The sequence below is a fragment of the Chelonus insularis genome, unplaced genomic scaffold (assembly GCF_013357705.1).
Source record: "Chelonus insularis isolate UGA/USDA-ARS -01 unplaced genomic scaffold, ASM1335770v1 contig_131_pilon, whole genome shotgun sequence".
NCBI lineage: Eukaryota > Metazoa > Arthropoda > Insecta > Hymenoptera > Braconidae > Chelonus > Chelonus insularis.
In genome coordinates, this window is record NW_023276372.1 from 2789914 (window position 1) to 2815640 (window position 25727).

Sequence of the window (25727 nt, forward strand, 5' to 3'; positions counted from 1 at the left end):
GTTTCATGATGTTCAGGTCACAATGAAAATTATCAAAGTATATTATCCAACATGTTTTTGATGTTACATCAAACAACAAACTCTCTAAACAATTTACATACAGTAAAAGGATAATTAATTTGTAAATATTTAGATAAATGAATAGTCGAGTTTGAATGATTTCTCTTGAAAAATACATACAGAGATGATTCAAACAAAAATTTAACGTTTGATTAAGGAAAACTAAATATCATCGTTTGACATTTATCTATTTATCGATTGAATTTTATTGTTACGTGTTAATTTTAAAAATCCTCTGATAGAATTCACCTCTTGATTATCGATATGAGAGTGAACTTAACTAGTCAATCATCGAGCACCAAAAATAGATTGGCTCATGACCATCATCAACAAGCAGATTTCGCTAGGATATTTTTAATTAGTGATAAAAATATATAAAATATTTATATAACCATCCCTCATACGTATCTCTTCTCAATTATTTCAAACGAAAATCTTCTTCTTTAAGACCACACTAGACTTTCATGACTACATCCACTCATCACTTGCTTTTAATATTTACATAATTTATTTCTTCTTTAGACTCATTTTCAACACAGAAATTCACTTATTCTGGGATGTATTTTATTGTTGTTGGTAATAACTTTTCATTAAGTAAAACAGAAAAAAAAAAAAAATCATAACAGTCTTCTCTTTTCATAGCTTTTTATATCAATCATCATAGTAATTTAAAAGTAACAGAAAAATATTCGTAATTTTGAAAATAATTTTCTTTGTTTTTTTCTTCTTCATTGGCTTTATTTCGAGCTTCTAAGCTAGTAATACTGACAAGGTTATTTCTATTCATATAGAAAAAGAAAGTTTTATTGGTTATTTCTTTTCTAGAGTTGGAGTAAAATTTTCAAACCGACTCTGTAAAAACGTTAAGAAGAGAAACGTAACTACCTTCACTTTATCCTATGATTAACTTCCTTTATCCTATCTTGACACTCCTAATTTCCGGCTCGAACTTTTTATCCTTTCTTTACGATTATAGAATTTTCATAGATTTATTTATTTACTCTTTTATTCTTATTTTCAATTAAAAAAATATTGACATTTGGTATTGAAAAACAACGTTGCCAGTTATAAAAGAATACATCAATATATATCTACTAGCAGAGGAGAATGTTGTTTAAATAATTTTTAAATTATTTATGTGATGAACTAAATACTTTGAAATATTTCTCTTGTTTATGATGGAATAAAATTTTTTAGTGAATGTGGAGCAGATTATTTTATCGATACTACAAACTTATGTTCTTATCGGTGTACGTGTACTTTGTGAATAATCCTTCAATAATATTCCAACAATGTCACGGTATTTCTTTTTTAATAACACCAATCTACACACTTGGAAAGAAGTACCCATAGAACAAACTTCTCTCAGTTCCACCCTTATTTTACAAACCAAGTTTTAATTGTTTTTATTTTTTTAATTCATTAAAAGAATTTTTATACCAAGACAAGTTTTGATAAGACATGTCAAGGATATATAGATAAGCATCAACTATATTAGACAAACCGACAAGTCCTTGATTAAAAAACAAAAAAAAAAGGAATTCTCAATTGACTGAGTAAATTAAAAAAAAGAATTAGAAATACTTAAAAAATATACAGTAAAGTTGTGAAAATTATAATGAACTTTCAAGGGAAAATAAATATTTTCGTATGTAAAACTTGTTGCAAAGATGATTGTAATTCATAATGAAAACTTAAATCCTTTATGATTATTAAGATAAACAAGAGTACCAAGAGTACAAGAGTAACAAATGAAATATTCACAAAGGTAAAAAGAAGAAAAAATAAGTGAGAGGGAAAGACTTATTGAAAATATTGTAGTGCACAGAGTGGCGAGTGTTGAAGCCCGCCGAAACGCCTGCGTGAGTTTCCCTTCAGTGCTCGACGAGCCGCTTTAGATGTCGGACCGGTCTGATGTAGCGTCGACTAGTTTCCCTTAGCGTTCTATTACCCCAAGTAGTAAAAATCATTTTTACACGAAACTCCTGTAGAGATAATTTAAAATTTTCTATCTCATATAAATAGTTAAACCCTTAGAGATGTGAAAAATAATTTGACGTGTCAAAATAAAAATTAGTTTTGTTGAAAAAATGATTTAAAAAATGTAAACAAAAGTGTAGTGAATTACAGAGAGAATTTTAGCTGCAAAAAAAAAACGTTGACAGCATCATAAATTTATTTCTACTGACGAGAAAGAAAAATTGTAATTTGTAAAATAATCATTTTCTTATTATCTTGTTGACAAAATAGATGTAACTAATGATGTTTATTTTTAAAATATTCACTAACTGACTCAGCAACTTGTAATAAATTTATTTTTAAATTTGCATCGTGTAATGGTGTAAGAAAAGAATAAAATAACATTTCTAATGTGTAATAAATGATCATTCGCAAGTGTACCAAATTATTCTTATTGGCGAAAACGATAAAAGACGACATAAAAACATTAGGGATAAATTGTATGATTAATTCAAAAGGTACAAGTTGGTTTTCTTTGTGTTGCTTATCTACTTTATTTCTCACAACAAATTCTTAAAGATAAAATGAATTTATTTAAAAACTAGAATGCAATTTTTTAGATTGGATTTTAAAAATAAACTAACTGATAAATAATGAGGTGAGCTCAGGTGGTAGATATGAAAATTAATCTAATAGTCTTGACTACCTTCAAAAGTTTATAGTCATTAAAACAAAAAAGACTGGTTATGAAATATTATCAAAGTTAGAAAGATGCTTTCAATGAATTTTATTCAAATCTTTATCTCAATGAGAACTATTTAAAATAATAAGCAGATTATATTTTAAAAATAATTCTAATTATTCTTATGTAAACATTTAAGCTTCGTTTCATTTTTAATATATATATTTACTAAGGGGAAAATTTTTTAAACCTTTTTAACGCAAATGAAAAGTCTGTATATCACTTGAGTGACTTCCACTTTTCTACGATGTCAAGGTCCTCATTAATGACTCTCTTTTTTTAATCTTCTTCACTTTTTTCACTTTCTTCACGAAAAATATCACCAAAGTCTTCAACGCCGACCTTTTGTTCTTCTTCTCTCCAAAGTGAACATTCCATTATTATGCACCATCGAGCAAAACTATTGTTTCTTTTTTTAACTCGACAATGAACACACTTTCGTTCCGACATTTACAATTTTAATTTCTTGGAATTTTTCTATTTCATTTGTAACTGTTTTATTACAATTAAATTTGATTTTATTTGATAAGGAATAATTTTTATGTTCAAAGATATGTTTAATTTAGGTAGATTCTAAATCAAAGAAATCATTCTCTAATAAAAATCCTTTTTTTTTTAAATTAATAATTAAAATGATTCATTAGTTATTTATTTATTTCTTTTTTTTTTCGTCAACATGTTGATAAAATGAAAATTTTTAAATCAATAATATTTGTTGATTTTTTAGTTCATATTTAATGAAGTTAATAATCTATTATTTTAATCAACAATATTGTTCACAATATAATATCTTTCTCATCAATTTTTTTCCTTCATAATACATACATTAATATTTATAGAAATATAATGATACCTTTAGTAATTGATAAGAAGTGAAACTCCACCCTCAGAGGAGTAATAAAATTTTTTTACGCTTTCAACTGCGACAGCGTTCCGACATTTAGCTTTTTTTTTCTTTCTCTATCCAAAATATTACAATAAAACGACTTTTTAGTTTATTAAAGTTACTTTAGAAAAATAGTTTATCATTTACATCTTAATTAAATAATTTTGCTCTTCTTATAATCAGTTTTTTTAACAATAAAAAAAAATCTTCAACAAACTACGTAGACATATTTTGATAAAAGTTATTAAAGTATGTTTGAAATCGTGGATTCTTAATCGATCTAACTAAAGGTGGATTTTTACGAATGCCGAGAATGCAACAATTACTCGAAACATTTTTCATTGCATTCATATATTTATTTATCACGAGACACGTTCGACGTTTATCCGACCACTAATCTTGTAAAAACTCAACAAAAACATGACACAACCGATATCATAGTTATCATAGTTTTGCATGAAAAATATTCCATTTTCCATAAGAATAGAATTTGATTTGGAAAAAAACTTTTCCACTCTTTTGTATATAATTTAAATCACATTTATGTGAATAAATATAAATACATGTCGAATCGAAATATAATCCACTTAAACAGTGCAAGGTTAAGTAAAGGTCTTGAGACATTTCAAAAACTCGTGTACATTCATGAAAACTTGGTGAGGTTAAAATGTTATTCAATGCTACAAACATTTATTTACAACAATTATTCCTTGAATCTCTAGTATTGAAATAAGTAACTCAAATAATTGAAAAATTTCTCATTAAACTCGTATGACAGGTTTCGATAAAAAAAAAGGTAATTTTATTAACAGAAATATTCAGGCAGATTCTAATAATCTTGTAGCATAATTCTGGAAATTGGAAATAATTGGATATGATTTTTTATAATCTGCAAGTTGGCGAAAGTATGAAATAGTTTATTTCGTCAGGTAGGAGATAATCTATTATATGATTTCCGGATTTGAGGTGGATGACAGACTACCAAGTCACTACTCTCTTTCAACTTCCTGTATTTTCTTTTCAATCTCTCTGTAGCGAAATTTCATTAACAGATGATTACTGATTTTATCGTGTGACGCATCAACTTTACCTTAGGTAATGAATTTTCAGTAATCAAATTAACTTTATAATTGAAAATATTCTATAACCTTCAATAACATAAAAGCTATTCCATTTTTAGTGTATCAAATTTTTAGAATTTTTATCAGTGAAAAGGAAAAAAAAAAAAATGAAAAAATTGACCGCAACGAAAATCAAGACAAAACACTTTAGAAAGCCTAAAGTCCTAAGGGACCATAATATCAACCCCACAAAGTCGTGTGGAATTTTTTTTAGCTTTTCCCACACCTCGTGCTAGGACCCCAGAAAATCAATCAGGGGTTTTGTATGAACTCAGGGAAGCTTTTAAAGCAAGAGTATCACGTTAAGCTGCTTAAGAGAATGTTTGGGAAAAATTATTCACTTGAAAATCTATTGTAACTGTGTGAATTGAAACTTTACCTTAATGAATTATTATTCTTTTTATTCATTCTAGTCTTCTGATGAGTTAATATACTCTGAAACAAATTTTTACTCGACGGAACTCAAAAGTCGAATTATTGTTTATCTAACTATATCTATTATTCAAGTAATAAAAAGCTATAAATTTGCAAAATTCTTTCACATGAATAAATAATCTTTTATCATTTAAAAAAAAAGATAAATCAACTTTATCATTTCAATCTTACTTCAAATTTTTTTAAGCAGCTTATCTTGAAAATTTCATACCGATTTAAAAGCTATAAATAAAATTATAATTCACTTATAATAAATTTATTAATACTCTATACTCTTCACTTAGAAAAAATCCCTTAAAGCTTTTCTCATCTCAAATATTAACAAGCAAAATTATACAGAATTAATTATAGTGATGAAAAAAGTTAATATTTAAAATGAAATTTTTTCAGTAGATCAATTCAAAGTAAACATATCCTAGAGTGATCATTAATTAACTCAATTTGCTTTTTGACTTCACCTTCATTCAAGCCCTTCACCTAATGAAGAGACCATAAAACAGTAACAGTGTAGACGGTTATGTGTGTGACATTGAACAATTTGGAACTGTTAATTTGAAGAGAATTGAGCCATTACAATGGATAGTCGTTTAAGCAGCGAGGAAAAGCCGAGTGTTGATGACACAAAGGAAGGTGAGAATGAAGAGAGAAATCTGGGTCGTGAGGAGAAGAGCACGGATGAATTGCAGCAAATAGACACGCGATCTAATAGGTAAGTATGTGAATACCTAAGGATTATTCATTTCTATAATTTAAATGTCTTTCAGACAAGAACAAAAACAATTTTGTTGCTTGTTTAAACATCAAATAACACTTGGACATCCAATCTTAACTATTTTATTTCTAAATCATCATCAAAAACTAGCATTAATTTTTAAACGATCAACCCATGAACAAAGACTACCAACCACCACATTTACTCATGTGTGTCAACAACTTTATTCAATTCATCCTGATAAATATAAACTGGTGTGAAATAATTAAATTTTCTTCCCTAGCGAATAAATATTCTCACTCTCTCTGGTGATATGTATTCCTACATGACTTCATCAACACTATGTGTTTAATCCAAGTTAACATCCATTTTTTGGTGAAGTAAATATTACAGTAACTGGTCATGGACCTATTATTTAAATACTGATGTACCAGGTGGGAATTTCGTGGTAATTTATATCACATATTTATTAGTAAATATTTAAACACATCTTGATCTTGCATATAAGAGACAGAATAATGTGATAGTAATATTTATCACAGCATAGTAAAAAGAGTTATTCAGTTTAGATAGAATTCATCATTTTTTATGAGTTATTTTAGTGCTTACTATATCTCACTATCAGAAGAATAATGGTTCATATTCATTGCTTATAAATATATAGGAGTTTGTATCTTTTTTTTATCTTAATAAACTATTAGATCATTTTAATCGTATAATTTTCGTTGAGAATAACTCAGCTAATGATTTGACCGTGAAATATTTTTAATTTTCTGTTAATAACTTTCCTATAAGTTAGAGCTTATAGTTGTTTTTATGCTTTGATTTGTATATTTGTAATACATCACTTGAATAAATGAATTAATGATGAAATAACTCTATTTATAAAAGCTTAATAATATACGCTCATAATATTTCTAATGTAATCACCAACAGCTTTGATATGAGATGAATAATGATTAGATAAAATTTACATCATTTTCAACACCAACAATTCATTATTTCAATTATTTTAATCGTTTTAGTTTAGACAAACTCTAATTGATTGATTTACTCTTTGCAATTGACAATTAATAAATAAAAAAAAGCTCCATGTTTATGATGGATCAATAATATGTTTTTGAAGTTATTTAAATTCCAATTAAGAAAGGGAAATATTTATTTTGAAATATATTTTAAACTTTTAAGTATGAAGAAATCATTATCCTCGATCAGTTGATGTGATCTAAAGCTTGAATAATCGCAAATTCTAATCAGATTGAAGCAATATACTTTCCAATAGATTTGAAACTTTTTAGAGAGGAAATAAATTTTTTATTTTTGCCATTACTTCTGCTATTCGTTAAATTTATTCATGGATCATCAACTTCTAAAATTAACTTTGCTAAATATATCAAATCTGCATAAAAAACGTTTCAATGACATTTTGACATTATATTGTATCGAAAATGATTGGAAAAAATGAGGAGAATACGTTTCTCTTCATTTTGTATAGAAATAAAATAAGAAATTCTAGTCTTCTTATCCCTAATCGAGAATATGAATATTCTATAGAAGACTTTAAATAATGAATTTTTTTCTCACTTATTAAGTGTGAATTATTTGCACGTGTTCACTTATTTAATTCACATTCATTTTAGAGTCAGCTTGGATAACTTTTAGCTGAGAAAAGTAACTTGAGTCACTGAGTTTTCATCATGGTCTATTTTTTTTTCTTAAATTTCATTATGGTGATTAATTGAAATAGTTATAGTTATATTATCAATTTTATTCCAGGATTATTATCTAATACAAACGAAAAGTAGTTGGAAAAATTGCTGAATAATCTAATTTTCTCTTCTAAAATTATCCAAGTTGAAAAAATTGAAAAAAAAATCAATATTTTATTTGTCAATATTAAATTATATAATGATTTAAGAATAGTTTGATAATGATGCTAGCACAATAAATAATTTTTGATTACAATAACACTTTTTAGACACAGGTCTATCGTGAAAAAATAACATTTTATTATTTATTTTTCAACTTATTTATGCCGACAGTGTAGAAAATCAATTTTTATCAATTAATTTTATTTTTAAAAATTGACTAGTGGATTATCTATGATATTTTTATGTGAAATAAATATTTATAACTCTGAGTGACTTCGTTAACAATGAAAAAAAATAAAATTTATTCAGTCACAAATAAAACATTGTATTCTCTAATCTTCATGGTTTTCATAAAAGAAATGAGAAAAAATAAAACATTCTAGTCACATCTGACTCTAGTGTAGAAACAATCTATTTTTTTTTTGTTGGGGTGTTTTTTAAATTTATCATTAATAATAGAAAAATCCTCGAGTATTGACAGAAACTCTGCAGGTTTAAATGACATTCTTAAAAACTATAAATCAAAATTTTTCATGGTATTATTTTTAGATAGTCAAGCTACCTCCACTAAAGTAAACATATGATATATTTATATTTCGAGAAATCAATCAAGTAAATATTTATTTTAAATTTCCTAAAACATCAATTAATATAATTCTGTTTTCATTTAGAAGTCAGAAAAAAAACGAGATTTTTTCTCAATTTTTTTTTTAACTAATTTAATAATACCATCATTTAGAAAAAAAACTAAATAAGTAAAAATAAAGATGATTTTTTTCATCAAAAATGCAAATTTTATTCCTTCATTAACGCGCCTTGAAAATTGGAATAAACTTTTGGGAATGAAATTTAGAATATAAAGTATAATAGAAAAAATATCTAAAAAGTTATATCCTAAAGGATCACATCACATCAATTTAGTAATGCGTCTTTATTATTTTTGTGATGGGTATCAGAAGAAAATGTCGTCAGAATAAATGATGAAAGATCTGAGGAAACAAAAGACAGTATATTGTATAAAGGAAAGATAAAATGATGAAAGTGACAAGTGGAGTCTAAGTCTGAGACACTTAATGTCGTACTTTCTGAGAAGGGGAGAAGAAACTTACTCCATCTCTCTCATGCTGTTATACTATATAGTCTGACGATAAATATGTCGCTTCACTAGTTGTTCTCTCAGTTCCAACCTGTAGAGCAGTTCGAGTCATCATGAAACTTCCATTTCCAGAACATTTTCAAGTGGCAGAGTGAAATTGGAAGATAGACAATGAGGTCTCCAATATTCATGCTGGTATGTTCCATACATAAAACATGGAATGTAATATGCAGTAATGTGCCTAATCTCGTTTAATAATGTCCTCTACCATCATATCTCACGCTCAGACTCGTAATTGGACAAAGACAATAATTCAATACCATTCTCTCTCGATGGGATTGACCGTAACTTACACAATTCTCTCAACAAATTGATCGTACCATAAAATAAAACATCACCCACGAAATACTCATCATATTTGGATGATATAAAAAAACAACGTGGAAAATAAAAATAATAAATATTTTCCAGCGATAAAAAGATATGAGTAAATAACTCACCAACAGAAGCTTAATGGATTCTTCTTAAGGAGCTTTTTTCTATTGATCGCTAAATAATGAGTGGAAAAAAGAATTCAAAAAGCTATCAAGAAGACTACAAGTATTGTTGATGAATTTTTGTTTCAACACCATTTTTACATTTTGATTTTTCATTGTACAAATTTGAGTTATTATCGAAATGAATAAAATTACCAACCAAAGAGTAATTTTATATAAAATATTTGTTAATGAAGCTACATTTCTAATCGTGAAAAAAACTTTCTAAAAATAATCATTAAGAGATTGTAAATTATTTTTGAAAAGCTATCTAATTAGTGTATATTTTAATATGATATTATAATCGTGAAAGAGGATAGAACGCATGATAAAATATTTAATTATTTCTTGAACAAATAAAAATATAATGAATATCATAATAAATAAAACCGAATTAAAAGTTAGTATAAATATTTTATGAACAAAGAGATAAATATTAATTCAAAGAGAATACCTAGATATTGAAATAATTGAAAATGAAAATAATTTTATATATTTCGGAATTAAACTTTTTGGTTAATAAATAATAATTTTTTCCATGAATTATTCATTCCTGGTGTCTGGTATTGTGGTATATTTAATAAAGTATTATTAAGGTTTAACTTGTCAATTTTCCATGTCACCTACAGATGACAAAAAATATTGCAACTTAATTATTTATCATAACCAATCTTATGTATATAATTTCTTTCTGATGATGCAGTAATTATAGAAGTTACTTTTTTTTTATTATTTATGAAAAATTCTCTACTCTTAGTATTGGTTTTGACACAAGTATTGACGAGTTTAAGTAAAATACCAACATTAATTAAAAAAACGAATTAATCGAATTGTTCTCTTTCAGAAAAAAGATTTGAATTAATACATTTTCTATAAGTTTTATTTTTTATGTATTCTCAACTCTACATATCTATTTTTTCTACTAGTGGTTTTTCGTTCATTCTAGAATCGTCAGGAAAATAGTAATGAAAAAAATATTTCTAGCATTGATTTGTTCCATCAACAGTAAACATTTCAACGTAAAAGGAAACATTTTTTTTTAGCTAACTAAAATTTTTCTATAAAAATAAAAAAAAAAAAATCTTTTAAATAAAATTAATACAACTTTGAAAATGTATGTTTTTGTTCGATCAAAAGAAAATATTCAAATATTCTTGAAAAAAAACGAGCCAAAACCAGAAAGGAGTGGTAAATGCAATGTTTTATGAAAGTTCTAATATATCATTCACGAAGTAGAATATTTGATGATCTTAAGCGCCTAAAAGTAGACTTGAGAACCTTGAACGAGAGCATATAAGATGCATTTTGAATAACAAAAGTATCTATTCAGAGCAATGCCGAGAAATCGAAGGACACTACTCAATTTTTCTCTGGCCTTGATGGCTAGTGTTTCAGGAGTAAGCATTGCATCAAATAAATATTGCGTCGTAGAAAACGATGATGAATACCGGAATTCCACATACATAGGAAAGATACCCACTAGAGAAAAATTCTTTTTCCTTCTCTCTGCATATAAAACATAGCCAACTTTTATCTTTCTGCAGTTGGTGATTTGTTTTCTATTCCCAAAGCATAAGTGTTTCTTTCACTCAATGTATCACCAGAGTATGAGCTATTATTGGTACATGATAGACATGAGTAAAGTTTTTAAATTCATTTCATTCCAATGGTCTTTCTCAATAACACAAGTCCATTACTTATTATTATGAGTAATTTGTTCTACAAAATTTTCTACAAGAACATTTACATATTTTCAGAATAACCTATGACCTACAATTCATGAAATCTGATCAGTCTCTGTGTTAGTTTGCACTTCAATAATAAATTGAATCGAGAAACTGCAAGCAATCGATTAACTGTTATAGTTATTGCAATTTGTAATGCATCAGAATCTCGGTGAGAATTTACCATAAATTACCTATCATTTATGCTGCTCGTTAACAAAGAAGAACTTTCTTCATGGTTGATAATGTTTATTTACGATTGAAGTGTGAGGTAGTTAGAAATAGATTAATACACTATCTTTAAATAGTTTATGAATAAAAAATTTAATATTATTAAGTTGGTATTATTTAGAAACAACTTGATTAGTTTTTTAGAAAATAACTCAATTGTTTATTTCAATCAAATAGTTTATTGAAATTCATTTATTTTATTATTTGTTATTCAATTTATTATAAATTATATTAAAGTACGTAAATATTGAATATACATTAAAGTATGACTAAAAGAGCTTTCAGTTTAAAATATAATTTATTATTCCACCACAAATTCCAATGTTGAATCAATAGATTGGTTTAATAAAAAAAAAAATTTGATTATTCATATCATCATGAAATGTTTTAGAATTTTAAACCATATTCATTCATATAGCAATAAAAAACAGTTTTTTTCCATTCACTTTTATGATATTCAAAAAATATTCTGATGTTTATTTAATTAATTCTCTTTAACTTTGTACTTCACAAATAAAAAATATAATAAATGCAGAATTTTAATTTATGAAAAAGCTTCATGCGTTATAGAATCTTCTTTTCGTATATATATGCGAAAAAGTTATTTTCTACATCTGTCTGGAGAATAAAGTAACATTTAGGATTCTTGTCATTGAATACTACCACCAGACATGAAGAATGTATTCATTTTATCATAAATTCATATATCCAAGTCGTTGAAACTCCATTCCACCTGTCACAAATGATTGTCCAAGATTTTACAAACTATTCATGATGATAAAATCACTGATCTCTTTCATTGCAGGAATTTGGATGCAACATTACCACTAACTGTAACTGATCCTGTGTCCAACAACCAAAGGTAAATTCTACTGATCGAAACGAGAAAAAATTTCTTTTAATATCAGTGATTTTTTTTTCAGTTTATATTACTGAAAAAAAAAATATTCACTAAATATTGCATAAAATTTTTCTTTGTCTAGATTGAAATCAAAACTTTTGTTTTAAAAAAAATTCAACAAGAAAAATATTTATACGCTTCGATTATTATTCGTTATGTACACAAAAGAACCCATGCAATTGAAAGTTTTGCTTCAAAACAACTGATTATTAAATTTAATTAGAGTTGATGAAATTTTTTATCATTAAAACACAATAAATCAGACTTGATTAAAATTACTTTCATTTCACCACGATACCTTTCTACCAAAAATGCAAACATTACCATACTAAAGTTTATTAAGACCAATCTAAAAGCTCACTGAAAGCAAGCAAATCATAAATCTTGTCTTATAATGTAATCATCCAAATCTCGATCTCCACTTTTGATTAATTTACCTAATCTAATTCCAGGGTATTCATGAAATCTCTGCCTAACAAAAAAATGACTCTTTATCTTGTTAACCGAGATCTTATAGCATACGAAAACAGAATTGATAATCTCATAGGAGTGCTGCTGGTAGACCCGGATTATGTTGAAAATAAGCGAGTAAGTATCTTAATGAATAAAGACTGATAGCTTAGAATTAGTTAGCACATTTAATGATCTGATGGAATGATATGAATTTAGGTGTACGCACAAGTCACGATGACCTTCCGGTATGGACGAGAGGATGAGGAGGTAATGGGGATAAATTTTTGTGCTGAACGGATCATCGGTTTGGCCCAACTCTATCCACCATACATGGGAGCTGATCACCAACAACCAACACCTGTACAGGTATTGAATATCACATATGTACTCAAATACTCTTGTGAATTGCTACTGAATTGTGACCTCTGTGGACACATGTATACATAAACTATTTCACCAATGGTTATCAACAAGCGTCGAGAGTTATTACATAGCTTGCAGCGTTTATTGTTTCTCTCGTAACTGACTCGTCGCCACTACCATATTGCTATTAACGACTAACTCAAGCATACTACCTTGTCCTCTGTCTATTAATCAGTTTAATGAGAAATATGCAATATTGTACCGAATAATGAGCTGTGAAATAATTATATTCATGGTTCAATTTGAGCTGATTTTAACAGTCAATAGTAGAGATCAATTTTTTGTCATCTCATATACAATGTAACCAAGCACATGTTCTAATTATTACATGTAACATATTTTATGATGTAAATTATTGAATAATTGTAAAACCAATGTTGATTTTTGCTTTCTATTCCTAACTATTATTTTTTTGCACACTTAAAAAAAAAGTCTTTAATCTAATTTACTTGAGTTTTTTTGTCAAACTTTTGGAAAATACTTTTCTAATGTATTTACTATTGATCCTTTATTGAGTTTAATAGTCGATAATTAAAACTGGATTGCTCACAGAAGCATGTTCGTTAAGTTTAGTGATAGTTGTTATTAAGAACCGAATTATTGTTATATTTATCTTATTTTTAATGAGAAAATTAACTTGGATGGATAAGAGATTTAAATAATATTAGACGTTGAAAACTTTTTAAGTCTTCTTGCTATTATTATGGATAGAAATTAAATCAATTTAATAAAAACTAAAAATACTAACATCGTTTTTAGACGCCATTTGTTAAAAGTAGTATAAATAAGCTTTCAGGTAATTTTATAGAGCCCATATAAAAGAATACGTTTAAAATATCAGTTATAAAGAAAGTAGCCTTAAAAGTTGTTCTCCCATTCATGCTTTTATTTCTTCTTTTTTCAACTTTTGATGTACTTGAAATAATAATATAATTTTATTTAAATATTCATCACAAACTAGCAATCATTAATATTAATGATCACTGAAACGTAACTATGGTTCTATTTCTGGCTTGACATTTTAATCTAATTGATCTCTTCTAGCTTAATTTCACCAGTCCGTACCTATTCGTAAAGTCAACATTTCTATTGTCTATCATTATTATTATGATCATCATCACTAAAATTATAACCAATTTTGAAATTTAATTAAGCCAAGACAAACGACGAATTTTGAAATATCGATAGCACAATCAATAGCAAGTGAAGATGTTAATGTTAGCAGACAAGTATACTTGATATTAGTGCAGGTACTATTCAAGAACCTGTGTTGAACATCTTGACTCTTTAGTGTACACCAGAGAGCCAAGCTCTGGAAGAGTAATTTTTTGTAGCTCGATGGCATGAGAATGAAATTGAAGGTGATGGTCACATAGAATCCTGTTAAATATTCATGATATTTTAGCATCTGGAAAAATGAAATATTTTCATTTTATGCGTTGAGAGATGTACCTACTGACGTCAGTGGAGTTTTTATTGAGACCTGACCTTGGCCTTGACCTGATACACTCGCGGAGAATTCATTCGCACGTTTACCACCTTGTCAGATTAACGAAAATATATGCTTGTATGAGGATCAAACGACTGATACCCTAAGACTCAACGCACACTCATCAATTTGTTTGCAAATCACTAGTGAGATAATTGAAAACATTGGTGAGATTAATATTAAAGCTGATAGGTCATGCAGTTAAGGTTGCAGAAGATACTAGACACCAAGTTACAATTAATCGTCAACAACAAAGTTCTGAGTAGCAAAATATATAGAAAGGAAGAAATCTTCATCTGGCCTCATACAGCTTATTTAGTTATTGTTATACAAAAGAACAGTCTGCTATTCAGTTACTTATACTATCTCGTGTCTCACGCCATCTATCCACCCTTAAGTTTTTGTCCTAACAGCAAACATAAATCTTTCCATACCTTTATATCCTTGAACTCACCGCCTATAAGAGCATCAAAAGCTTCGCAACAATACCTTATTCTTATTCTGAATGAGTTGGACTAATAAACATATATATCTACTAAAGTTTAGTTTAATTTAGAGTTGACTTGTTTAAGTACGTATTGGACACTGTTTCATTTACTTGGTGTACGATATTTTTGGATAAAATTGCTCAACTTGGCCACTAACACTAATGGAAAATAATCCATTTGTTCATCTGTAAAGTGCTGTACTGGATACTTGAACTGAGCTACTCTTGTTCAATTGAATTTTTAACCCATAACATGTTTCCTTCAGTTCGCTCGTTCGATTTTTCTTCTCTGATTTTTATTTATAACTGAATTTTCTTCTTCAAGTGGATAACTTTAAGTTATTGATAAACAATAAACCAGTCGTATAAAACATTTAGAAGAAATTATTGTTGTAATAAATTTTTCTATTTTTTTTAGCGTCACCGAGAAATAAAAGTACCCAATGTAGTCTAATATTTATGGTTTTGAACTTGAATAACCGTTACATAGAAAATTGAGGAAATAAATTAAAATTTATGAAATCAATAACGATAATTAGTTTGATTATAGAACACTTCTGTAATAGATGATATTATTTTATCGGAATAGAATCGTTCATAAGATGATTATAACCATTAAATCTCTTTGATCTAGACAGAAGAAAAAGAATGAAAATATCAAAGGCGTTAACTATTTACTGCCAAGCTATTTTTCTCAATTTATCAAATTTAAAATCTCTCTGGTAATAAAAGTATTGTTAAGGAAATTTCTCATCATGCTGGTTTTTTTTTAGTGCTGAATTTCTCATTTATTTATACATTAATAAATTATTTTTATTGATCATGAAATGTTGAAGTCTTTCATGGAGTTAGTGATTTATGAAATAGAATATGAGTATAAATTTATTTGCGGATTAATATACAAATAATTGCTTTAATAATTGACTGAAACAATTAAATTATTTGATTGCTATACATTCAACTAAAAAAAAATCACCTGTTAAAAAAAATTGTAGCCAACTACAATAACTTCTACAAATTGATTTTTACTGTCTCGTAAAATTTATATAACGATTCACATAATTGTGTAGCAGTGACAATTCAACCACTAATTTGTCATAAAAAAGCTAATTCAATAATTTCAAAAATAAGTGACAATTATCCAGCAAATGTTACCTTTAACGATAGTACATGTTATCTTCACGTGGAAAAAGCTATTTTCCAGTGATATAAAATTTTCTAGCATCAAGATAAAACATTGTGATAAAACCGAATGCTTGTTATATTTGAAATCACTATTATCTTGGTCTCGTAGAATTTGCTACTGATTAGTGGAATGTTTTTTTCTCTTCTCTCGACAGAGAAATAATTATAATGCTATGAATATTCGTGTAATTCCTGAGCTATGAAACTAATAGTAGTAGTTCTAATTTTGTTTTGAAACTTTACTACTTGACTGTAACTTTATGATTCAATCTAAATTACATCTGTGATATTGACCTTTTCCATTCAAGTTTAGCATTTATTCTTCATATTTTTTCGTTTAAAAAAAATTATTTTTCCAATTAAAATTATTATTTTTATTATCTTCATCATCAATGCATTTAAATTTTAATGAATCTAAACTCGAAATATTTTTATCGGTAAAAAATATTTTTCAATATCTAATTAAAAGTAAAATTCAGTATTTATTAACATCGATAAGTTACTCTAGCAGACACAGAAGCTCCTTAATCAACATTAATGGAAATCCTAAAAGCTGTTGAGCATGCCTCTTAGTGAACCTAGTTAAAGCCTAAACATGACTCAACCAAATCGATCAGAATATTATCAAAGATTTAAATTTATCTCCATCAAAGAATATTAAAATGAATGTAATTGAATATTTCCAGTTTTTATCACTTCTTCTAGCTAATCTATCTTATATAATAGAGATTATGATCCCTATTAATAAAATCCAATATCGACAATATTAACTTGATTCCTTGATATAAAATATTCAATAATCTGGAATTACTTCTTCACCAACTGAAGAGGAAACATTTTCCTCTAACATCTTCATTTTCCGGTTATTGAATAAACAAAATTGAATTTAATTCCACTGAAATAAAATCGTTTTATCAGCTTTACAAAAGTGGAGAGAATAGATAAATTGTGTCGAAAAACTGTTACATTTTTTGCAGTTATCGAACTGAGTATTTCTCTCTCTTTTAGAAAGCTTTTTCGGATAAAATAAAAATCTCTCTGTGTTTTAAAAGACTACAAGGGAATAAATCATCGAATGCGAAGACAGTAAATAGACTAAACTATAATAGTCAATAACATAGATAATTCTAGCAAGAGAAAAAAAAATCAAGTGGTTTTAAAAATATCATGAATGCAATATTCATTATGCTAGAAAAATAATTAGAAATGAAAAGATGGTTTATAGTTTATATATTTCATTTCTTATATTATCATTTATAATTATTTATATCTTGCTAAATGTTCTAACATGAAAAATATCTAAAAAAAAAAATATTAAAAATTTATTTTAAACAACTTGTTTGTTTTATTAAGGAGATTGAATAAATGGAAAATAATGCTGTGAGTTGAACAAGAAAATGGAGGGATATTATGTAATTGCATAATTTGCTTCAAGAAGAAATATTTCTTCTTCAAAGAATATAAATACGAGATTTCATTTTCAACTATTCTTCAGAAGCATCTCATGAATTTATTTTACTACAGTTATGCCACTTATTTTTCATTGTTATATTTATTCTTTGCAAGTTCATTCGTGAGTGAATTTAGAATGTCATTAGGAAGTGAGCTTTTATCTACACAAAAAAAAAAAAAATAATAATTCATTACACCATTATATTTTTTTTGTGCATCCTCTTGTTCTGAAGAATTTTATTTCATTTTTTACTGTCTTGTTCATGTATATTTATTTAAACATAATACTGGTAAAAGATACTCAAATAAACCACCAAGGACTCTAGGATTTATTCAACCATTAATAATAAATCTAATGTCAAACATCAAACATATATTAAAAATACATATATAGGATTGAAAACATGTATTAAGTCAATATCTTTCAACTAAGTAAAAAAGTATTCCACAAAGTAAGTTCAAATGTCATTCGTTGAAAATATCAGACAGACAAAAAGTCAGTAAAGAAAAAGAATGCGTCTCGAATTGCTTGTTCAGATTCTACCGTGACAGCATCTTTGAAATTTTATCTTGAATAAAATACGTCATGCCTTTTGTTGATAATACTTAAAAGAAATCAGAAGAAAATACTTGTTCAATTATTGAAACCCATGAATATCTAGATACACCTTGATGTTTATTACTTAACTTAACGTTTATTTCATAAACTTGTACAGCCATGTCTACTGTTGAATGTTGATAAAAACTAGCAATAAATGTAAATGATATTTGTGTGCTGTAAAACATCTTCACGTAATGTGATAAAAGATAAAATAAATATCAATAAAAACTTGGTTGATTTGTTTTTATAAAGTTCTCATAAAAGTATCGTTCCAATAATAGCAACTTATGCTTTGAGTATCATATGAGTGGGTTTATTAAGAAAGTAAATATCTTTCATATTGAATGAAGAAAAGTTTCATTCAACCCTTAAACCAAGCATTAATCGGCTTTAAGGGTTCCGTAGATGAAATGAATGAGGGAAACGAGATATTGATAATAGAAAAATAAAGTTAGGGTGGAAAATTCAACATTGATATCAACATTCATTCTAACTTTCATCAATAACGGTGATCGATTTATATATGTCATGATAAAACATACCCTCATATATATATATATATATATATATCTGAATGCTGATCCCAACATCTTCCTGGATAAAAAGTTATCTTTTTATACTTTCTTTACCTTTTTAGAATACTCACGACAGACAAACATCAATAGATAATTGTGTCAAATGATGATAGCAAACAAAGAATAAAATTTTAACGAAATAATAGAAATAATAGTCAACTAATTAGTTAATTTGTTTTATGTTCTTGATGAAATACAGGAGGCTCTCATCAGACGACTGGGTTCCAATGCTCATGCGTTTACCATAGCAATTACTCGAGTAGTACCACCTTCTGTTCGTCTTCTTCCAGCTAAAGAGTACAATGGTGCTCCGATTGGCACGAGCTATGATGTAAAAGCTTATGTGGGTCAGTAACAACATGCATTTAATTTATTATGATAAAAAAAAAGCTGTCTGACACTTTCATAAGAATAATTGCAAAAAAATGTTTGCATTTTTTAATTATTTCATTGAAACAAAAAAAAATTAAATAAGCTCATTTGACGTTAATACAATTCAAATATTTTATTATTTATTTTTAATTATTTTTAGAAAAATAATAAATTCCCATTTAATATAAATTTTATGAATTACTTTCATTAAATAACATGACTAAATTAGACTAATTTAATAATAGTTAAAATTATACAATGTTTAATGTTGTTAGAAAAAAAAATTATTCTCTTGAAGTTATAAATTCAAAAATTATGATTAAATATTAAAAAAAGGAGCTTTTTTTTTATTGTGGCAGAAAATACTAGAGCATTGAACAAAATGAAATTATAGTCAGTGGTAAAAAGAAGAAAAATTTAAACTAGACTGTGTTTACTGTTACGTGAAGATAGACACACGACTACATTCTTTATGAAGTATAGAAATTTTTTGAATAACATCAACAAATTTAATTTTGTCATACAATTTGCAAGTAGTCCAATAGAGGTGCTTTAATATAAATAATTTAGTTTTAAATTTACATTTTTTTCCTACTCTCCATGTCATTTTAGTTGATCTCAAATCATTGAGAAAAAAATTGCAATATAAATTCTAAAAATATTGGAAAATTAATTTTTGCTCACTTCTTTCCCACATGTTATCTTTCAAATCACGACAAACTGCATCTGAATGTGTATTCAATTAAAATACTAAATTAAATATAAAAATAGTTCTTTGAATTCTAATTGAAAAATATTAAAAGAAGATGAATAAAAAAAAATCTAATAAAAATATCCAATAAAGTCATGAATATAATGAGATGATAATATAGAAAAATGGATTAGAAAAAAAAATATTGATCATGTGTATGTTGTGAGTCAGTGCCTCATTGATTCCAATGACCTTTGATAATTCCGGACAATGGCCTTTATAACATATTTCAGGTCATCGATATCATTGAGGAGGCTCTTAATATATAATTATCGAATAAATATCATAATGAGCATGATGCAATTTTCGTCTAGTTCATAGATAAATCAATTTTAACACTGAAAAATACATGAGGGATCATAAAAACACGTGTCATGCAATATTTCACCCCAAGCTAGCTACGATTCAGTACATTTCCATATAACATACGAGCAAATATAATTTTCAGAAAAAATATCCTTGAGAGATTTTCCAACTATTTTTTTATCTACTTCTACATATCATTCTCATAAGACACAGCTGATATGTGGATATGAACAAATACGATTTAAAAGACAACAAATATTTTTCATTAACTATTTAGCAGAACATCATGTTGAGCCATCCAGAACATGGCATTTATTTTTAATGAACCAATTTTTTTTCGGTACATCTATCGTCATATTGGAAAACAAGCTGAGAATAGACTTTAGCAAAGTGATCCATAAAAATTAATTGAACAATCATAAAATTAGTTAGCTTTAATCAATTTTTGAGCAAATTTTATTTATTTTATTCCTCTGGAATAATATTTAAATTATCATCAGCTTGCATCTTCAATATGTCAGTAATTTTACTCACTGAATTTTTTCGAATCAGTTATTGATTTTTTTGCCAACAAAAAATAATCAATCTTAATCACGATTCGATTACATCGTTATTTTTTTCTGAGCTCAAAGTAATTAACAATGCTTTGTTCTAATTAATTTTCTCAAAATAGACTCGTTTGCATTTCATAAAGATCACAGTTCATAATCGATGATAGTGAACTTCACATCGCTATTGACTAAAATTTGTATTCAATAAAAAAATTAAATAAATAATCCATAACAACTTATTTTTATCGAGTACTGTGTTCATCAACATTTATTCTCACAGCTAAAATAGTACCTCTATTTTAATATAAATTTCCAGCAGTTCAGATAAAGCGAGATCGACTTGCAATTTAAAAATTATTAACACCACACGATTTTATTCTACCGAGATACTAGGAATAAAAGAAAAAAGAACTCGTGCATGTTTCAGTACATTGGAACTTTATATTAACAACTATTTCCTGCGCCAAATTTCACAAGTATTTGAGTGAATTTTTTGGCGCTTGAGGCACCTTAATTTCATTGATATTTATATAAAAGAAAATAAAGTCAGCTAAATGACATTTATAAAAAAATAAAAGTCATTCATGTATTAAATAAAAATAAATTAAAAACAATTTCATGAAATATCAAACCAATTAAAAAATTTTAATTCAATTTTTTTTTTATTGTTTACTCATACTTTATCAAGTGGTCTGTTCAATTTATCCCAACCTGTTGTTATTCTCACAAACAACTTTTTCATTTAGAGGAATATCAGCTATTTTTAGATTACTCACAATTTATTAATAAAAGCCACATAAAAAAATTCTGTGGCTTTTTTTTCGTGAATACACTAAGGGAAAAAATTGTTTACATTTTTAAAAAATAACTGTACAAAATTGACATTGTAATTTATATGAATGTGTGTAGCGGAGAGATTTGATGAAAAACTCCACCGTAATACGACAGTGAGAATGGGGATAAGGGTTGTTCAGCGGACAAATTCACCAGCTGTGCCCATGAGTAATCTTTACTCAGTTTCCCCAACGATTCAGCACGAACGTAATCCACAAAGTGAGAATGAAATTGTTGAGACTAAAGGTAAAATAAAAATCAAATAACTTGAAAGTAACTTTTATATATCCATATCTACTCAAGTACTTCTCTAGTTAATCAATGAATTTAGAAAAATCTAATGCAGTACATGTTTCAGAACCTCAAGTACCTCATGCAGTTGTTCAGAAAGAATTTTTACTCAATGGAGGCTCCATTCGACTAGAAGCACATCTTGATCGTGCTAATTATGCACATGGAGATACAATTCAGGTCCATGTTAGCATCTCCAATGACAGTCATAAATCTGTGAGGAGAATCCAGGTAATATGATAATCTGTTTCAGTCACTGACTAAACTCTAGATTAACTCTAGAGTATATTCCACACTGATATACATCTAAATATTTCTCAGTTATAATAATACTTCTGGACCTTTCATAAAAACTTCTAGAAAAAAATACGATTATGAGATTAGAATTTTTTTTCATCAAGATTTCTTTTTCATGAAAAAATATTCTTTTTTTTTTTCTAGACTAGAAAGCCTAAAATATGGATGCCCTTAGAATGAAGATTTTAGTGGCTACATATTTGTCTTCTCGATACTTTATTCTCATAAAATAGTGTATGAAAACTTATTGCTCGTTTTTATGGTATATAATAAACAAGATAAAGTTGATATTTCTAATTATTCAAAGAATATATTTAGCTAAAAAAAAAAAAATAAATAAAAACTTTAATGGTAGTTGCAGTTTTTAAAAAGTTCATTAAAAATAAGTATTTAGTACTCATTGTTCGATCTCACTTTACTCTATGTATATTTTTTATCAGATTAAGCTTTCATTACATTTTGAATAAAACTGTAATGTTGATATAAATTTTCTTTTCTGAATACTATCCAGATTACCTTTAGTTATCTTTATGAAATTGTTAGAAGCAACATTTAAACATACATCAAAAAAGTTACGTCAATGTAACTTTCTCCATAAAAGATAACGGAGTAAGTTTTTTCAACACCTAGTTTACTAGGAAACCACGGTTATATTGAAAAAAGTAAATAGATTTGTTTTTCCAAAAGAATTTATAAAATTGAATCAATATCATAAAATTATATAAAAGTAGAGAAAATAATTTTTTTCAAATTTTTTCAAATTATTATTCATGTTTTAGTAAAATAAACATTTAAAGATATTACTACATTTATAAAGGGAAACATTTGAATATTTATGATAGTTAAAAATAGCATTATATTTTTGATTAAAGGTCTTGGTACTTCAGCATGTAGATGTATGTATGTTCAGCAGTGGCAAATTTAAAAATGTTGTCGCAAAGGAAACAGAAAAGGAAAATTGTCCTCTTGGGCCAGGATCTAATTTTACGAAAACGTATAATGTCAAACCGACTATGACCTCAACGAAAAATTGGATTGCTATTGAAGATAACTATACCAAGGCTGGAACAACTCTTGCTAGCTCAGTTATATGTCCACAACCTAGAACTAAACAAGGGGGTGACGATAAAGATGAAGATAGCGAAGAAGAGAAGGAAAGACATGCATTTGATATCAACATATCTTACTACGTCAAGGTAAATATTTCAATAATTTTTAATGTACCACGTTAAGTATTCTGATTCAATTACATTCTAAAATAATATTGATCCAACAACTTATTTAAAAGCTTAACTACTTGATAATTGCCTAGACGTAGCTAATCGTACTCTTCAGGGAGACATAAACAAAAATCTTAATTATTAATTTAGAACAAGTTGATTTAATCATTAGTATCAACTATTAATTTTGTAATTAATAGCAAAATTTATTGATTTTTGGATTACTGTTTCACAGGTTAAACTTCAGATTTCACGAATATGTGGAGTAGTATCACTTAAATTACCGTTTAATCTATGGCACCGAAGTACCGAGCCCGATTTAACAGGATTCCCGTCACCGATTCGAAACATACCAACAACAAATGCAAACACTGAACGTGAAGAAGATAAATTGCATACATGTCTGGCAGTTATGGAGACATTTCAATGTGATGGAAAAGTAAATTCTGAGTTAGTACAAACTAATCAAAAAGCTGATGTGAACCTAATAGAAAATCGCGAACCAAAAGGGAGTACCTGAGAACAAGATCGGGCTTACGGTAATATACCATGGCCCCATGATAATAATAGAAATAAATTGATAAATACATTCAAACATTCTGATCATAGAAGTTGTATAAAAAATTTCAATATCCAAAGAGCTTTTTGCTGCTTCCGCAGGGCTTCTTAGTATATCAAGATATAAACATAGTAAAAAAAAGAAATATTTTTAAAAAATCCGAATGTGCATTGAAAATAATTATTGACCATCGTGATTTTTTTCTTAATTAAATATGGAATTTTTCAAATTTATATCATTTGTAGATGCAACAGTAATTCATTCTAGATAATAAGTTTAATTCATTTACATTATTATAATTTTACTATAATATTGAAGTATTCAGATTTAATTCATCGAATGTGAAATATTTTTACTGCCACTGAAAGTTATCAACTGTTATATTATTAAAAATCTATGTAATATTTTTATTAATATTTCTTTGAATAGCATGAAGAAATTAAAAGTAAAAATATCTATATAAATGACTTGTTTTGTAAATAATTTAAAATTCAACGAAATGATGGAAAGAACTCTAACTGTCTATTTAAAATATTCAATGTAAAATTACTGTAAATTGATAATAACTCATTATATATGTCTGTTTAATTTAATAAAAATGATTTTATGTAAATAAATAATTAACTATGTATGACATCCCTGAAATAATTATAGTAATGTTCGATTAAGTGCAATTCTGTCGTAATAACCCAATTATGGTATTACAATTTTCTATTAAATTAATTTACGAAAATATTTCAACGAGCTAATTAATGATGACAAAATTCTAAATTAAATATCACATTAATTAAATTATTAATGGTTAGCAATTATATTGAAATAAATTTATAATAATAACATTAAATAAAAAAGGATTAATTAATGTTGATTCTAAAATTTTATGAATAATACACCAACTGAAATATTTCTTGTTTCCTATTTTTACTCACCATGCCATTTACATTTTGCATATCCCCGGACAATCGGCTTAGTCTGTTTGTTGTTGTCATCATGCACGTGAACTAAAATATATTTAAAGACTCCATTGGCGTCGATATCAACATCATGAATTTGATCAAGCGGCTCAGACATTGTAGAAAATGTACGAGAATAATTCAAAAAACCTGTAATAATATCCATATAATAATCAATTTTCGATAGACACTTGAGTTTATTAATTGATAAATCGAATGAATGTTCGAATGTAAACATTGTAGACAGGTGTTTTTTAAATAATTTTTTTAGCTAAAAGTACGATTTAATATCATATTTAAGCAATGGCAATCGTATCTAAACTTACAAAAAATCATGATCTTTTATTATTAATAATTAAAAATTATTTAAATAACGTAAAAATACCTGGTTTATGTAATTTTTTAACAAATGACGCGATCACTCCTCGCGTGTGGGTGCAAACAACCGCCATTGACACTTGTCACGACATCGTACGGCTAGTTCGAGTACTAATTATAGCAATGGCGGGCAGATTTAATTTAAATAAATTAATTTTGTTTTTAAAAAAGCAACTGTCAGAAATTTAATAAAAAATCATTTATTAATTTAATAAACATTTTATGTTAATTTATTTGAAAATGATCAAATAACTATTATTGTGTCGTATAATGAAA

General features: G+C 26.9%; 2 protein-coding genes across 5 annotated transcripts in view; one reads left to right on the forward strand and one right to left on the reverse strand.

Annotated features, from left to right (window-relative positions):
* Window positions 1-25551, reverse strand: part of LOC118074003 (14 kDa phosphohistidine phosphatase-like) — a 33057-nt gene extending 7506 nt beyond the window's left edge. For both annotated transcript variants that reach the window (XM_035094853.1, XM_035094843.1), the window contains exons 1-2: window positions 25459-25551; window positions 25050-25223 (exon numbers count right to left, since the gene is read on the reverse strand). In XM_035094853.1, coding sequence (XP_034950744.1) covers window positions 25050-25223; window positions 25459-25525 — 241 coding nt within the window. In that variant the 5' untranslated portion in view covers window positions 25526-25551. The remainder of the gene's footprint in view (window positions 1-25049; window positions 25224-25458) is intronic.
* LOC118073976 (arrestin homolog) lies at window positions 1967-24359 on the forward strand. 3 transcript variants are annotated; one of them, XM_035094803.1, is made up of 10 exons: window positions 1967-2537; window positions 5673-5912; window positions 12179-12235; window positions 12727-12862; window positions 12944-13093; window positions 19139-19286; window positions 21829-21999; window positions 22112-22275; window positions 23214-23537; window positions 23797-24359. In XM_035094803.1, exons 2-10 carry the CDS (start codon window positions 5779-5781, stop codon window positions 24079-24081), a joined length of 1569 nt encoding a protein of 522 aa, XP_034950694.1. In that variant the 5' UTR covers window positions 1967-2537; window positions 5673-5778; the 3' UTR covers window positions 24082-24359. The 3 variants fall into 3 exon arrangements, with proteins under 3 accessions (XP_034950694.1, XP_034950702.1, XP_034950710.1); XM_035094811.1 differs by having other exon boundaries at window positions 1967-2263; XM_035094819.1 differs by lacking the exon at window positions 1967-2537 and adding an exon at window positions 4666-4742 and having other exon boundaries at window positions 5594-5912.
* Window positions 25552-25727: the final 176 nt, after the last annotated feature.

What these genes read in the sequence shown, in the direction of transcription:
- LOC118073976 (XM_035094803.1), top strand. Translation starts at nt 5,779, where the DNA reads ATGGATAGTCGTTTAAGCAGCGAGGAAAAGCCGAGTGTTGATGACACA. An exon ending in TGATGTAAAAGCTTATGTGG is followed by an intron (nt 19,287 to 21,828) that starts GTCAGTAACAAC and finishes GAATGTGTGTAG; the next exon opens with CGGAGAGATTTGATGAAAAA. An exon ending in TGAAATTGTTGAGACTAAAG is followed by an intron (nt 22,000 to 22,111) that starts GTAAAATAAAAA and finishes TACATGTTTCAG; the next exon opens with AACCTCAAGTACCTCATGCA.